The sequence below is a fragment of the Pezoporus wallicus genome, unplaced genomic scaffold (genome assembly GCF_028554395.1).
Source record: "Pezoporus wallicus isolate ANWC-B61680 ecotype Strahan unplaced genomic scaffold, APGP_CSIRO_Pwel_v1 scaffold_11491, whole genome shotgun sequence".
NCBI classification, from domain to species: Eukaryota; Metazoa; Chordata; class Aves; order Psittaciformes; family Psittacidae; genus Pezoporus; species Pezoporus wallicus.
This window is the reverse complement of record NW_026642649.1, coordinates 2603905-2621553: the sequence shown is the minus strand read 5'-3', so window position 1 is coordinate 2621553 and position 17649 is coordinate 2603905. Positions and strand designations below refer to the sequence as shown.

Genomic DNA, 17649 nt, shown 5'->3' with positions numbered 1-17649 from the left:
CTGCAAACAGCATTTCCCATTTGATACTCTGGAACCCCAGTCTTTGTCCACATCCTTTGGATCCAGTGCAAAAGTAACCCGGCAGTATTTCCATACATGCCTATATATATATACATATATATATGAATTCAGTGTCTGATTTGTTCTCTTGCCTACCTTTTTCCTTTATGCACTCTGCTTGCATAAAGCATAAACCCAAGCTGCTACAAGGCTTGGGTTTTGTTCCAAATTCCAGATTAATTCAAGAGTCTGCAACCTCTGCCTAAGAATAGCAAATAAAACCACTTTCCTCTTGCCCCACAATCCTATCAATAGACAAACAAATTGATCAGTAGCCCACTTCTAACATTTGGCACAGAAGTGCTTCTCTGCTCTTGATGCATTGCTGTAGAAGGCCCAGTGCAAGATTATTCTCTGGGCCTTCTACAGCAGAGAAGATGGGTTCAGCTGTAATAACATTTTAATTCCCTAGTATCTGGTGCTGTGCTGTGTTTTCAACTTGAGTCTGACAACAGTGCTGGTAACACACCAAGGTTTTAGTTGTTGCTCAGTAGCACTTACCCTGTTCAAGGACTTTTCAAGTCTCATGCTCTGCCAGTGAGCACAAGAAACTGGGAGGACACAGAGACAGGACCCATGACCCAAACTAGCAAAGGGGTATTCCATGCCACAGCACGTCATGCCCAGTATAGAAAGTGGAGGGAGTCACCCGAGAGGCCCAAATCGCTGCTCAGGTCAGGCTGGGTATCAGTCGGTGGGTGGTGAGCGGTTGTATTGTGCATCACTTGTGTTTATTGTTTTATCTTCCTTTTCCCCTTTTAGTTCTATATTCTCTCCCCTTGTTATTCCCCTTATTATTAGCAGTACTATGTTGTTCTTTAGTTATTGGACTGTTCTTATCTCATACAATTCCTTCAATTCTCCTCCCCATCCCTCCTCAGGAGGGAGGAGGCAGGGGGGAATGTGAGCAAGTGGCTGCGTGGTGCTGAGTTACCAGCTGGGTTTAAACGGTGACAAACAGGGATCCCAACAAGGGAAAACAGCAGCTGCTGGTGACCTGGCATGCACTCGCTGCTAAGGTGGGGCTCCCTTCACAAACACCTAATGCTAACAGGGTCAGTAACACAAACGATACCCTGGAGTTTGCTTTCTCTTTGTAAGATATTCCAGGTTTTCCATCTCTCCCACACACACAGCCAGCATCCTTTTTGTTCCCCGTTTCTTCAGCAGGCAGCTGGTTGTTAGAATTCACTCTGAAACAGAAGCTTTCTTATAACTGAGAAGCTTCTGCAACAGAACAGAGCTACTGCATTGAGAATTGAGACAATACAAACGTTGTATGGCACACTAGCGTATTTGGAATAGCAAGCTCAACTTCGCTGCCATGTTAAGGGAAACCTCTGACAGAACAAAGGCTTTTAACTTCAATTTTTGATTCTTTCATGTTAAAAAGAGTATTTCTGCCTTTAACGAATACCGCCTTTCATTGTTTGATGGCGCATCTTTTCTGTAGATTTAGAAAGACTTTACAAAGGAGGTAAGACCTTGTCTAAATCTGGAAGGTACTTCAGGATAGAGCAGTGTGCAAGCTTAAAACGCAGCACACATCTTGAGCAATTCTACATCCAAACACGTTTCTGAAGCAAAGTGCCTTGCTCAACTGACACCAGAATAAGAACACGTTACACTGAAATTGGAGCATGTCCCTGTTTTTCCAGAGTAAAAGTTTCCATAACACGTGCATTCAGGAATAGGCGTCCCTGTGCAATTAGCCTGGCATAACTCCAAATGCAGGTATGCCTTAAGACACTGTTTACCCCTATTATATAGATGGTAATTTTTTCTTTAGAGAGCTACTTCACTAGCTATTAGCACAGGCAGACAGGGAACCAGTTGTCTCAGTAGCAGCCCAAAGCACAAATCACTTAACCTTAGGCTTCACAATCTTCTGTTGCTTAATTCCCTACAAAACCATGTATCTGGACCCATAGGAAACAGTGGCCTTTCCGAAACTCGGCCTCATGCACCACAGAAGAACACAAACCACACGAAAAAGGCAGATGCTGGGGCAAGTCTGTCTTACCCTCTGAGTCGCGTGGTTGAGCATCTCTTGCCAGGCAGAGTCAAACTGGCGCTTGTCATCTTCCAGCAGCCGCTGCTCAGCGAGCGAGATGGTCTCTTTAGCAGCACGCAGCACTTCAGTGGCCCTCTGAAAATCCTGAGTTGCCCTCTGAGCTTCCAGCTGTGCCTGAAAAACACACAGAAGTTGGGATGAGAGATAAAGGAACGCGCTCAGGCCTGTTTAGAAGATGCACCGCGCTCACCCAAGGACTTTAAAACCACCCAAACTTTTACTTGGAAGTGACCACGTATTCCCCTCATTGGAGTAAGCACTGCTTATTACCCACCCAAACGGGTAATTTGCAAAGAGCTGCCCATAATCAAAACCCACAGAGCTGGTCCCCTACCAAGAAGCACCTACGTGACAGATAAATACCTTATGGGGTAGGTTTAACCCCCGAGAAACAAGCCAAAACGCAACAGCAAGCTTGTGGCATGTCAAGAGCACCTTGAGAATGGCACTCCCTGAAGGCAGTCGGGGTGGGTTTTTAGCTGAGGAGGTATTTTGGCAGTGGTACCTGGCTGTAAATCTCAAACAAGGTTTTTCTGAGGTGCCTGCTAACTGTGAGGACTTTGCTCTCACCGGTTCCAACCGGTGCTGCAAGTCCACAGTACACAGGCAGGAAGGTAACCAAGGGAATCGTAAAGCACTGATAAAGGCTCTGCTAAGCCCTTGGAACCTGCTGCTTCTTTTCAGCAATATAACACAAAGCTTGAGTTTCAAGTGTCTGCATGGAAGCAGGGGTGAAAGGAGGCTTTTGGTGGTTCCTGCTGCGAGATCAGACTTGTCCAAAACAACACCTGACCTTCCCAGCAAAGCAAGCACAGTTTAGACTCAATGAACTGTGATCCCTTTTATTCCAGGCCAAACCAAAAGTCTCCAAGACACTGCATTTACCTCTCCTGAAGGTTTTAACACAGCTCTCACAACCCTAAAATGCCCACATCCCATTTTGGAGGCTGAAGCCACATCCATTTTTCACAGCTGAGAGCACCTCCAGGGTCCCTTAAGGCAGCAGCAGCACCAAAAGGGAGAGTAGCCCATAAAGCAGAACTAAAGCCAGTCATACTGCAGGCTTCAGTAGTACCACGGTGACAAGAGGCATCACTGAGTTCAGCAGTGCTGCACCGCAGTACCAGTGACAAGTCTGAAGTGCTCAAAATAGGTGACTCTACAAGAAAGAGACAAAGAATATCCATAAACAAATCACTGGTGTTGGCTGGGCTTTGGTTGGTCAGTGGATCAGACAAAAAGGCCTTCTCTTTTTATAGCTCTCACTGAATGAGTAGCAATTTGAACATTCAGGCTTTCAAACATGCAGGTTTCACATCTGTATTCATTTTGCTTCTCTCAACACTACCAGCACTTTACTGCCCTGTTGAGGCTGATGCACAAATACCTTGTTTAACTCAAAAGTAAAGTCTTCACCCAAACTTTCCTACATTATATATCTCAGAAATGCCTATTCAAAGGAGGATTTTGGAGCTATTTTGCAGTGAAACAGCACCCTTCAAGTGTGAGCTTCACTTAACGGAACATCCAGCACTGTGAAGACAGTTTCAGTGATTTTTTTTCTTTTTAAATAAACTGGAATTACCCAGTTTATACCTATGGGAAATGCCTTTGGCTGGCAGAACAGGATAATGAATAAAACTTTCAGGTCATGATATACAGAGGAGTCATCTTAGGCTGAAACAGGGTAAAGGACTCTGCCATACAGAATACTAAACTGAGCAAGATCAAGTCTTATGAATAAAGGAAGAGGTTTTAGTGTGAACAAATGGTGGCTATTTCAGAAGTGGCTAAAAATCCCTGCTGTGTGAAAGGGAGATAGGCTCCTAAGTTAAACACAAGTCTCAAAAGGAAATAAAGCACACTAAGGTTCCCTCACTGGCTCCTGAAGTAGCAGGAGGCTCTTCTTACTTCCTTCCTCCTATCACACAGAGGTACTTCACCCCAGAGTGACCGTGTCAAAAATAGAAGTTAAGTGTCAGGGGTCCTTCAGCTACTAGCTAGGGAGGGAAATCAAAGCCATCACAATCAGTGCAGCAACTTCCTCCCAGCCAAGTTCCTTGATGCACTTCCTAACCATGCCCTTTGCTGCTTTCAGGCAGCTCCCACCATGCTACCCTGCTGAAAGCCTTCATGAAGAGCCAGGGCATTGAAGCGTGGATTTTGCACATCCCAAAGCAGCACTGAGCTTTGGGCCAGTATGAGTGGGTGAACAGCATCCTGCATCATTCACAATGATCAATGATGTTAATTCATCATTAACATGGTCCCTTAGAAAGTCTAAGGGAAAACCCCCTGTTCCAAATGTATTAACACATTTTATAAGTACAGAATAAGCCTGGCTAAAGAATACTTTAATTTAACACTAATTAAACCACGGAACCCACCAAGCCCAGGAAACCCATCTGAGGGCCCTGAAACAAGGCTCAACCTAAGCTTCCGACACTGGACACAGCAAGAAGCCTAAATCTTAGTCACCAAAACCACCTCTGCTGAATCCTCTGAAAATTCACAGCTTCTTTTTTACCTCCCAGTAACTCTGACCTATGCTAGTAAAGGGATCCAATGCAAGTACACACACAAAGTTTTCCATCAAAATAGTTTGAGATGGGATTCTCAGAAGTAAAACCCAAGGCTCCAGTAAGAGCCAGCACCAAGTACTGCAGAACAGTGCTGGGGATGCTGGAAGAGCAGGGCCACTACTCAAGAAAGGCCCTATGATGTGCAGCCAAGTCCCAATGACTTCCAGGCAATGATGCCTTGCCCCAGTGAAGGCTTCAGCTCCATGGCTGCTCCGCTGCAGGATGAGCCCTGCCCATGCAAGAACCAACTCAGGGACACACGGAAACAGCCCGGCAAAACCATTCTCAGCCAAGGCAGAACCGCACCAGCAAGTAAGAGCTTTTGAAACTCCAGTAAAACCAGGTCCCAGGGGCAATGTGAGCACAGCAGAAGCACAGTTTTCTCACCGTAACTGCATCAGTACTTGCAAGTTTCTGTTGGCACAGATACTGGGTCAGGGATCAACATCTAAGCCAGCAAAAAGCCTTCAGAGCATTAGGAACAGAGTTACTAAATCCTCATGGAAAACAACGTTTAGGGGTAGCTTGCAGTACTGGTAGCTCATCTGATGGAGCCTCTAAAGCACAACTGTCTGCACAGGAGGAAAATGCTCCTCATGGTAAGAAAACCAGAAGCTAAATTGACAGTTGTGCTCGATTTCTACTTGCACCTGTAGGACATTGAGAGATGAAGCTGTTAACAGGTAGGGGCCATAACTGGTCACATTCAGCTTCACGCCTCGTAGCTGCGGGAGCAAATGGAAAACTAAACCAAAACCACAGTTAAATATTCTCTCCCAGCTCTATTTGTTGAATGCTACTCTGCAATGGCAGCTTGGAAGCACTCTTTTGGAACACAAAGTGCTTTTCAGTTTAAGGGAGTTAGTCCAAATAGCAATTTAGCTTCAACAGTTAGCTGGGGTCAGTCTACAGTCTTTTAAGCAACTTACTGAAAGCCTGGGAAAGAAAAAAGCCAAATGCCAAGGTAAAGAATGACACATCAGTCATTAGAGAATCATCAACGGGTTTGTGGCTTTGCCAATGTGGAAAGGGATACACAAACACTTTTTAGCTGGTACAGTTACTCAGTAATTAGCCTTCATTTAAAACCTCCTCCAGCATGTACAAGTTGTTCTGCACCATCACGGACAGGCTGCTCTCCCACTCTCCTTCTCAAGCCTGCAGATCACTCAGTTTGATGGAAGAGGGAGTAGCTGTGTTCTTCGTGTGCTTTTAAAACCATAACGAGCAGCAGGAGCCCACATCTCCATCCAACCTCCTGACACTGTATATGAACTTCATCACTTTAGACAGTGGCTGTTTCTCTCAAAAGAGCAGAATTCGAAACTCAAACAAGCTGAAAACTAGGTTATGTTGCTTTCAAGCACAAACTGGTGTTGGAGTTGAGAGAGGTTTGAGCCTGCAGTAGCACAAAGGAAAATGTACTAGATGATGATGATGATGATAAAAGTCCCCGATGGAGGCTGGAGGCAAGTGGGATGCTGGCTTTCTGCCTGCCAGCCGTATCATTCACAGGTGCTTGATGGAGTCCACCTGATAGAGAAGTGAGCATCTCTTTCAAAAACATCAGAAGGAGCCAGGGCACTGAAGCCCCTTATTGCAAATGATGAAGCCTTGACACCTGGAGAACCGGGGAACCTGTGCTCCTGCTCCCAGTGCCACGGTGACCAGGAGCCAACTGTGCCTCATCACCAGTGCTTTTTGCCAGGGAGCTCAACTGAACGTCTTCATGACTGCAGACCCCCGACTACTGTAAAACATCCAATGGGATGCCTTGAGAAATGCAATTAAGCAGCCACAGAGATCTCAGCTGAGGAGAATCCCACCATGACAGCAGCCTCTAACGCATGCCATCTACACAGCGCACCAACTCCCTTTGCCACTGCGCTCATCCGTCCTCCACAGCCCAGCACTCTACAAGCAACCTGCTCCAAACAAGTCTCCCACACCAGTAAATCACTTCCCTACCACACACAGCATGCCCAAGTCCTGCTCTGCCCACTCAGTCCCCTCCTCTCCACCTCTCCTCATGGCCAAGAGCTGTCTCTTTGCCACTATCCACCCTGTGCTCTCACCAGCTCATCTGGCTCTGATACTCACGGCCCCAGACTTCCCAGCCAGCTCCCAAAGCAGCAGAGGGGGCACTGCAGTATAAAACAGGTCAACTTTGAACAATGAAGTCAAATTAAAGGGGTACTGGCAGGCTATCAATGTATTACTGCAAGGAGCTCAGCCCCGACAAATACCTTTTGGGGAGATAAAAGCTGCGCCCTCATGGGCAATCCTCTGCTTTGGCTACCCAGGGCTTTGCACAGAAGGGAGCAGGGCACAGCAGCTGGCTGTGTTATTAACTAAAGATAGTGATGAGAACAAACCAGGCGCTTTAAAAAGCATGGTCATCCTTCTGCAGCTGGCAGCAGCAAACAGAGGTTTTCAGGCCTGCACAGCCACATCTGCTTGTCGACTTCCGAAGCACAAAACCCTGTACTCTCCAATTGCAGAATACAACTTTCTGTTTAGTCCACGTAGCTTTTATTGCCCCAATCCCCCTTTGTGGTCAGAGCCCTTGCCCAGCTGACATAATAGAGGATTTTTCTCACCCTACCATACAGAGCTTGAACCTTCTCTATTAACATCAACCAAGACTTCTCTTCTTCATTTCATTTACCTCTGATTTTTGTGTTTGCCTACCCGGTTATATGGGGCTGCACAATGTCACTGACACAAGAAACCACAGTGCAACACAGCTAGAGCAGGTTAGCTGACACCTAATATACCCTGGTGGGCACTGCTCAGCCTCCGATACGGGCTCTGACCTGTGAGCACATGCACACACCTAAGAGCCAAGCCAGGCTGCCAGAAATAGAAGCAGAGGGTACGTGTTGTGGGGCCAAGCCTGCTACTGAATTTCACCCCTCAGGCAGCCTCCCTCACCAGGGGACCAGGGCCTGTTGATGAATTCATGAGAAGGGCATTATTAACACAACAAGCAAAGAACAACTATTTTCAAGTATTAATACAACTGGCTTCTCATCTACCCAGGTGAGCCTACCTCATCCTGTGCATGCACCTCTGCATTACTACCAAGAGAAGGCATGAATAATCTCCGTTTCTAAACTCACTGTAAGCTGAAGCATGATGGAAACACACAGCTGCTGCTCAGAACAAGGCACTGGCACCCCACGTGCTGACCCAAGGCTTTTGCTCTAAAAGGCACTTGTTTTGTCACTGTGAAACCAATGTCTCTCCCACTCGGTAGCCTTTAAAACAATAGTTTAATTGCTAGCAGCAAACACATACTTGCGCACTACCATACACGCAATGATTAACTGTGCTCCCAGTCCCACTCTTCAGAAGGAAGCAAGTTTCAGATGTTTCCATTCTGGCCCCCTCTCATTCTTTCAACAACATCCCACGGTTAATTTGCTGTGCAAAGTACAACATGAAGCCTGTTTCAAAACAGGAGCTTTCCTCCATCAGTCACCCACCAGAGCTGCTGTAGCACTGCCTGTCTGCGGGGATTACCCTGATCACAGTGACTGCACTGCAGCATCCTGAACTAGCTTATGGCAGGGATGAGGACAGCAGGATCACAACTCATTGACCAAGGCAGACTTCTCTTGCCCACCACTGCAGTGGAGTCAGTAAGTCAGAAGACTACAAGGTGAAGGCAGTTAAGTGCTCGCTGCAGCACTGACAGTAGCTAGCTGCTGAAGGCTGCTGGTTTGGCTCCAGTTTTCTTCATTACCAATGCAGCTGGTAGCCAGTAACAAGAGCAGCAGCCTGGACATCAACACAAGAGCTCGTGGTGCTCAGCATCCGAACAACAATCTTGATACCAGCACAGCTACACCCCCAGCAAATCTGGGGATGATGCTAAGTTAGAGGAGATGACTGAAAAGGAAAACGTAGAACCTCAACCCAGATGGACTCTGTGAAGCTCGACTGCGCCAAGAGAAACCCCACAGGGCTCAACAGGGAATAGCGTAGAGTCTTGTACCTGGGATGGAATAAACCCATGGTCAGCACAGATGGGACGATCAGCCCTGCATGTTACATCTCAGGCTGAGAAAGCTGAAAAGCGAACTCCTGTGAGTAAGACAAACCATGTCCTAGGCTACATTACGAGGGCCACGGCTGGCCAGTCATGGGAAGGAATCATTCCTTCCATCTGGGTGCTGGTGAGGCTGCACAGTGAATACTGCACGTCCCAGCCCTCCGATGCAAAAGGGATGTCAAGGCAGGGTCCAGTGGCCTACAAAGAGTGCCAGGGATGTGGACCCTTTTACTCTACCAAGGAAGAGACTGAGGAGTACTCAAAGCTAATTAACTGCCAGCTAAAAATTGAAGGGGAACTGCAAAGAAGTCAAATAACTATTGGATGGTGTAACGTGAAGCAACAGCCACAGGCAGCAGCTTGGATGTTCAGATTGCCCATTAAAAGTCTTTCTTACCAGGACAGCAGTGTGACCCGCATTACAAATCCCCATCCCTGGAGGTTTTCAAGACTCAGCAAAGCCATAGGTGATGCAACCCAGCAATGGTGACAGCTCCACTTCAACCAGGTGGCTGGGTACAGAGGTGCTGCCCAAGCAGCATTTCCATCAAACACCAACATCTTGTCTTGCCGTTCCTCAAAACCCAAAGAACGCAGCTGCAAAAACTTAGCTGTGACGCTGAATGCTCTGCTGGATTCCATGCACTTCCTTTCTGCAATGATCAGACAAGTGGTGCAGCTGTGGAGGTAGCAGTTTTGTTTGCTGTTGAAGTCCCATGACCTCCCTTTCCCTTCTCTCTGCAGACTAAAATCTCCAAGCCAAACTAGAACCGAGAGGCAGCAAATAAAACCCAACCTGAAACCCCTCCTTGCTCTAGGCCACGTACAGGCTTTCATAAACAAGTATAAAATCCAAAGCCTCATTTTGGCAGCTCTATGAAGCTTTGTGAGCTATATATTAATCTGTGATGACTGTTTGCGTTATTGGCAGGAAAATACAGCTCTCAAGCCTGAAACACCCTTGTGTTTCCTTCTTCAAGCAGTTCATTGAGAAGCTGTAAAAAGGCACATGGGTTAAATTTTGCTAATACAACAGCCAGATGTCACTTGGTCTCTGATGTCACTTGATTAAGTGTCTTGTTCTCATGCTGGGTGGTTTTGGGCCCATCCATGCATCCACCCCATCTCTCCTAACAGCTTCAGTGTCACAGAACTGACCTCACTCCTGGCTCTGCTTCATTTTCCTGCTAAACCTATAGTCTATAAAAAGGCCTAAGAAATAAGAGCAGACCTACAAAGCATGTTGAGAGACATCGAGCTCTGCGCTAAAGTTAGGTGATACATGGAACTCCCTTGAGAGAGGATCACAAGCCATGTTCAGGGCACAACCAGCAGCTCACTTCCTTAGCTGCTTCTGTTACCAGCATACAGACAGCCTGTCTCCTCAAAGATAATGCCACCTCCCTTCTTTAGGGGCTACCTAAGGAAATGAGGGAGAAAATACCTAAACATACAATTGCCTTACATGCTGTTAGGATGAATCCTGGACTGGACCAAACCACCAGCTGCCATCCCTTCTCTGTTGGCTCCCATCTAGGCTTTACATTAGGATCTTGTGAAACAAGGGCAAGAATATGATCTCTGGGCCAATCGTGGCCTCCAGGCATTTCAAACCTACTGGACTCCTTACTGGTTTTAACTGATCGAGCTCCTTGCATCAGAGGAGTAGGGAGATGATGCTCATTTGGGCAAAGAGATTGTATGGGAGATACTACGCCAAGCCTTTAGGTCCTCCCTCACTTTTCATGAGGTTGTTGTAAGATGCTGGTCTACTTGGAGTTACTCATACTAATTAACAAGTCTATGGCATCAGAATATGACAAACTGTATATCCTAACACCACGCAGACACAGCCTTCTTAGGTGATCACTGCCACCGGCTTGTTAGCTGTGCATTTGTTTGTGGCCACAATTATAAAGCTGATGCCTTCTAGAAGAAGAGATCACAGAATCCCAGACTGGTTTGGTTGAAGGGACCTTAAAGCTCATCCAGTTCCAACCCCCTGCCACGGGCAGGGACACCTTCCACTAGAGCAGCTTGCTCCAAGCCCCTGTGTCCAACCTGGCCTTAACACTGCCAGGGATGGGGCAGCCACAGCTTCTCTGGGCACCCTGTGCCAGCGCCTCAGCACCCTCACAGGGAAGAGCTTCTGCCTTAGATCTAACCTGAACTTGCCCTGTTTCAGTCTGAACCCATCACCCCTTGTCCTATCACTACAGTCCCTGATGAAGGGTCCCTCTCCAGCATGCTTGTAGCCCCCTTCAAACACTCTGAGGTCTCCACGCAGTCCAGGTTTTTCTCTCCAATGTAAAATCTAAGAGAGAAAACCATCAAACCAATCCTCCCCCAAACATGCACCTGCATTCTGAGAGCTTAGGCAGGGACCCAGTCCAGGGTTTACAGCCGGTTTCTAGGTTTGCAGAGGCTCTACATGCTCATCTGCACCTGGCAGCAGCCTCCTTTGCTGAAATCAAGTACAGAAGGAAGGAACAAGCTCCCACAAATACACCCTGCAAGATGTACACTGCCTGCCCAAGTGGATTTCGCTATTTACCCAAGATAATGAATGTTTGGCACGTACGGATGCAACAGATACGTTCAGGAGAAACACCAGATTGTTGTCTCACCTTACTGCCGCCAAAGCAGTGAATGCTTGGAAGTAGAAGATGCCAGAGGGATCTTGGCAAGGGAACTGGCAGCCTGGTTTTGAACGCACGTCTTGTGCGAGCGTGCATGCTGCCATAAGCTAAGACAAGGTGTGTGTGGGTAGGAGTTTCATCTGGGCGATGGGCTGCTCTGGACGTGTTCTCCCAGTTCCCAGAAAGCCTCACACCCATCCTGTGCTCGGGAGCAGGGATGTGCTCTGGAGAAAGGGCCCAGGCTACCTGACTGCATGCTCACAGCCGCTTCCGAGACAGTCCTTTTCCCAAGGGACCTGTTGAACCTAATTCATCTCTTAACCCTGCATGTTTTTCCCTAATGGAATTACATGACTCCACAGCACATGTGAATAACAGGCTTGATTCACTTAAGGGAAAGAGCTGTGGGTGGTGTCCTGGACAAATGAAGGGCTAGGTCCATTCCTTGAAGGAAAGAGTCTAGGTAGCAGCAGGGGCAAAACTTCAATTCCACTTCACAGCAATAAAATCCTCCCTTAAGAAGCCATTAGCACCCTTTACCAAGTGAAACAAAACACAAGCCACCAAGCATCAGGATCAGACACAGCTAAAATGCCAGGCATTGCTTCCACATCCTGGCAGTTCCATGTAGTTTCTAACAGTAGAACGACAAGTTTGCTGCAGTTAAGAGAGATGTTTCTAACAGAAACCGAGTCGATGCAGAGCCATTCCCATACATGCTATAGAGGAATTGGACTCTTCAGATAACCTTTTCCAGCAAGGACAGACATAAAATCATGCCGTTTTACTAGAAGTCACAATGAAACACACCCAGAAGGCAGTAACCACCATTCATATCAGATTTCTTTTGGTGGCAGCCTCCACCTTAAGCATTTATCACTTCATAACAAACTCCCACCTATTTAGACCACTGTACAACATAAAGACTGGGGTGGCCTAACAGCTTCCCCAAAGTTACAAGCCTTCAAGCAGGCATCCCTGAGCAATTGCCACACAAAACAGGTATATGGGATACTGCCCTGACCTCAAGTCACCTGGGCTCAAATGCCAGCTACTGTTTTTAACAGATGATCCTCTCTGTGGCTTAAAGTCTCTTTAAATAGTCTTTACTAGTGGCCAGCAAAGACTGGGAGGGGAAACAAGAGAGAACAAAGCAAAGTAATCCTTCCTTTAGATGACTGGGGTTTTAAAGGCTGTAGATTCACCTTTTGGAAACAGCTGTGCAAAGGAACACACAATCTAAACCTCTTGGGTTTTTCCAAACTGAAGAGGATACAAGTTGATGTTAACCAAACAGACGACAACAGTGGGAAAAGGAATCTCTGTTTTCACATCTCGGCACCCTTTGAGAACTGCTTACACCTTCTCACCAGTTCCAGCATCTGCCATTGCATCTGTGACTAAGCATAGCAGCCAGATCACCTGTATCTGTTCTTCCTGCCTAAATCACCTGACATCTATCAGAAAAACCCCAAACTTTCCTTTCCCTCCTTGTTACTCCAAAGGACGGAGGGCATTTCTACAACAATTTACTCCAGTATTCCAATATCCCAGACCTACTTCTGTTTCACAACAGAAGAAGAACAAGGAAAAGCATTCTTGACAGGTAGGCAAAATAATTAGGTCATTGCATTCTTGACAACTAATGGAGAGGAGGTTGGACAGTTAGCTGGCCTCCTACTGATGCCAGCCAGAATAGCTAAGAACCGACGGATGCTCTGTGGGGTTGGAGAAGATGGGAGAAAGAGACACCAAAAAAAGAGTGATTTTTTTTCCTCCTCTCTTTTAGATAAATTCTTCAAAACTCTTAGACAAAAACTGTATTTTCTTCTGCTTCTGGACAGAAGAGGGGAGAACCTCTAATTTACAGTGCACAGCTAACAAATTTACATCATAGAGCCCTCCAAGGCACGTCTGCCGCTAACGATGAGAAGACCAATTAGAGTTTTTGCATCACTAGCTCATACAAACTCATCATTCATCAACGGAACAGAGCTCACATAAAAAGAAAACGTAGAATGTACAAATACCAACCCAAAATAAGCAGACCTGAGGCACGGAAGGCACAGACACAGGTAGTCTAACTTTTAGAGGGGGATGTATATGCACAGAATTTATTGACACATGTATTTCAATGACCAAGTGGATGAAAATTAGTTCCTACTGTCCAAAGGTGCCAAGTACTGGGTATTTGCAGATGGTTTTGCTACTGATGCTGCCTAGTTTGCAGGACATACAAGTAACAGAGCCCTAAATATGAATCAGGTAAAGGGCTTTTTTCAGGTCATCTGTGAAGTAGCAGCTGTTGGGTTTTGCAAACAAGGGACAGATTTCCAGCTGCTCAGGATTAAGAGGGTAGAAACCTGCCAGTCACACTGACTTACTAGCTTGCATTAGCAGGGTTGATGGGAAGAGAAACGCACTGAGGAGCTTTCCTCCTTGGCTTAGCTTTCCAAATTCGACCAGGCAACATCTGTTATCTCCTCAGCAGTTTAAGGACAGCTACTCTGAGACACTCCAATATCACACTGCTCAAACCAGATGACAGAGCCAGAAAACAAATGTCAAACTGAGGTCTTAAACTTCAAGCAAATCAATGACACCACTAAGAAATCTTCCAGGCAAACCCCAGCTGATTGACCCATGTAAGTCTCACTGAGCTCCCTGCTTCTTGGGCTTCATCACAACCTTGGTCTGAAGGAAAACGCAACAGAACCATAATATAAGACTTCAAATACAGCTTTCAGGTTTCGAGTATTCTGGTGGAGGAAACAGAACACACCAAGCACAAGCTCTGTCTGCCAGCAGTGGAACACTGAGCATTACATCCCTGAACACAGGGTAGCAACTCATACGTGCTGCTCCCAGGGCTTCAATCACAACTGTGCAAACATGGTAAGAGTACAAGGGGCACTCCATCAGATTTTGAGCGTGGCACAACATTTTCTTTACTTAACCCAAAGTGCATCCTACTTTAGAAATAAAAGTTTACAGAGCCCAATGGATTCCCTGGTGGAAGTCCAGGAAGTGACCCCTCACCCTCAATAAAATCACTGATGTCAGATTCCTTTGCTTGGCTTATTTCCTCTTCAGCTGGGTGCCTGACCCCACAGCCAGCCATGTACCATGTAGAAAGGGAGTTTAATATACTGAGAACGCCCCTTGGGAACACAGCAATGGGAACTCCACATTTCACAAGAGGACTGATGTCACATCAACGTGGTTTCCCTGATTTAGTGATGTGTTTCGTAACGACAATAAAAAAAGGAAGAAAGAGCTGGAGGGAAGAAGGGGTTCAGGTCTAGAGCAGGTCCACAGAGAACAGAAAGGGAAGAAAGACATACACAGATGAGGCCATCAGGTACAACCCGCAGACCTCACGCTTCATCATTTCAGGTACCACTCTTTTGCACAGCTCAGACATTTAATCTCTACCATTTCTCTACAGCACTGGGATTCCTGATCACTCACACAGCAAATTCCGTACATCCTTTCCCTTTGGAGCACCCCAGCCACCTCTTCCCAGGTAAAGCTTGTGCTGCCTGCCTCCCTCCCTCAGTGCCCGGCACTGAGGCCATCATGTCAGCCTCCATCCCACAGACAAGTCTGTCATCCACTAACAGGTGAATTCCAGCTCAGGAAGGAGCTGCTTCCCTAACTCCGAGTGGCCTCTCAACCCCACCAGCCTTAGAAATCCAAAACCAAACCACAGCCATTTCTGCATGGTTGATTTACACACCTGAGGAGCAAGTCACTTCTCACACCGTTCACCCCACCTTCCTAAACCAGCGACCATTACCTTCTCTATCCTCACACTACTGCAAGGCTCCCCGAGAGCCACCAGGGCAGCACAACACAGCATCTTCAACTAAAAGGGCAAACCATCAGCACAGGTAGACCACAAATAACCTAAATGGCCAGCCTAGGCTGGTTACTGCAAACAGCTGGAGGAACAACACCCATATAAAATCGTTTCTGCTGGCTCCCCCACCAGAAACATGGGTGGGAATACTCTTAGGAGCCTATGACAGTTACTGGTCCCACATTGACAGAAGTTGTTCTCATTTGATAAAAGGGGCACTTTTGCACACATCAGTGTCTCAGGCTTTCTCCATAGGCAAGAGGAACAAACTGTAAGAGAAAGTGGAATTAACAGCCCATTAATGGCACTGATAGTGCAGCACCAAAGCGTAGCCACAGAGAGCAGTCGAGTGCTCTGGGTGCTCACTTTCTTTCTCCTCCTGAAGTGGTTGGAAGGAGTTTGTCAAAGTCAATTTTCAAGCTCCTGTTTCTTGCTTCCAAAACCTGAATCCACCAGATAATGTTTTGGTTCCTAAACAGTTAACCAGAAACGCTCCTTCAGGAAAGGTCAGCTGTTGTTCCACCGCAACCGTGATAATAATTTGCCTTTTCACTAGCTCCATAGCAAGCTGCCAAACGGGAATGCAGGTCTGTCACAGTTCTGCTGACACGTAGTTTTTGCTTCTCAAGTTTCCTCTCCCTCCACCAAAAAGCCAAGATAACCTCTCCAAATAATACAAATCGGTCTTAACTCCTTGTTAACATGAGCATCAGGACTTGAGCTCACAAAAGTAGGATCAAAAGGAAGATGCCTTAGGACATGGCTACCTCCAGTATACTGATGGATAACACATCTAATGCCTAGGAACCAGAGGGGAAGACCTGGGTATCCAAAATGCTGGATCTGGACCCAGGAGCTGTCACTCACACTCCATGCTGTCCTCCTGCCCACAGCAGAGCCAGCTGGTGCGGCAATCCCGTTAGCTCTCACTCGCTGACCACATTTGGATGGGAAAGCTGGGTGCTGCAGAAGTGACGCCTGCAAGACCGGTTTCCAATTCCTAATTCATTTTTAAGGGTGATTGGCAGTTTTGAAGCTCCAAGTTCTATGAATTTTGTCCAAGAAAGTCATCATCTGTAACTTTCCAGGCTTGCCACGCTACTTTCACACACCTCAAGCTGGACACTTAGAAACAGAGATGCAATGGCCACTTTGGAAAGCTTCATTCATTTATAGGCAGGGCAGTCCTGAATACTGCAAAGAATAGTATCTGTCTCATCTGCTGAGGAAGACTTTTCCAACTAGGTAAGTGTGCTTTTATCTGCTTATACCCCTCCCACCTTCACCATCAAGTGCCTCAGTTTCACCTCATTTCCTGTTCTGCCAGATTACAGCAGCTCCTTTTCATCCTGGTTCACTCAGATACAAGATTCATTGAACCACTTGGTGCAGGGTTCACCCAACAACCTTCAAATGGCTAAACAACCCAAGATCCATTGTCTAAACTTCCTCTGCGTTTAAGAAGGAGGGATGTGTGTCAGAAGGCTTTTCACACACACCTACCTCTCACCACTGATTACAGTCAGGAGAAGAGAAGCTGCGTGGAGACCTCAGAGCAGCTTCCAGTGTCTGAAGGGGGCTACAAGGATGCTGGAGAGGGACTCTTCATCAGGGACTGTAGTGATAGGACAAGGGGTGATGGGTTCAGACTGAAACAGGGGAAGTTCAGGTTAGATCTAAGGCAGAAGCTCTTCCCTGTGAGGGTGCTGAGGCGCTGGCACAGGGTGCCCAGAGAAGCTGTGGCTGCCCCATCTCTGGCAGTGCTCAAGGCCAGGTTGGACAGAGCCTTGGGCAACATCATCTAGTGCAAGATGCTCCTGCCCATGGCAGGGGTTTGGAACAGGATGATCTTAAGGTCCTTTCTAACCTAAACCATTCTATGATTCCATGCATACCCTTCAATATACTCCTGTCTGAACACTTGCTACAGACGGGTCCCTCAATGAGAGATGCATATAGATGTGACCTAGCATAGATCTTTCATCTATTTTTGCCTGAAGCAAGTTTTTTGACACTCTTTCTTAAAAGCTAAATGAGGTGAGGGGAACATCACACAGCAAACCCACGCCCCTTCCAAATAAGCTCAGTACTAAAGCTGAGTAAAACACCTGCACCTACTACCAGCCTGAGCCACTACTGGGGACTAAAGCATAACTCCTCACCCTCTAAAGACCCCTGCTCACTAAAAGAAGCTAAAGCTTAATTAAAACCAACACTCCCAACACGGGTGAGGGTCACTACTTACACATGGATTGTTTTACTTGTGGGGGTGAGTGGGAACACATGTTTACCAAACTAAGTATTTCCAACAGAAACAAAGCAGAAAGACAAATCCTCCTGTTCACTTTGTCCCTGGGTTCACAAGCAATGACGTC

At 46.7% G+C, this 17649-nt stretch overlaps 1 protein-coding gene across 2 annotated transcripts in view; it reads right to left on the bottom strand.

Annotated features, from left to right (window-relative positions):
* SH3BP5 (SH3 domain binding protein 5) overlaps positions 1–17649 on the bottom strand; it is a 163320-nt gene that overhangs the window by 13621 nt on the left and 132050 nt on the right. For both annotated transcript variants that reach the window (XM_057431611.1, XM_057431612.1), the window contains one exon: positions 2084–2248. In XM_057431611.1, the coding sequence (XP_057287594.1) occupies positions 2084–2248 (165 nt within the window). The remainder of the gene's footprint in view (positions 1–2083; positions 2249–17649) is intronic.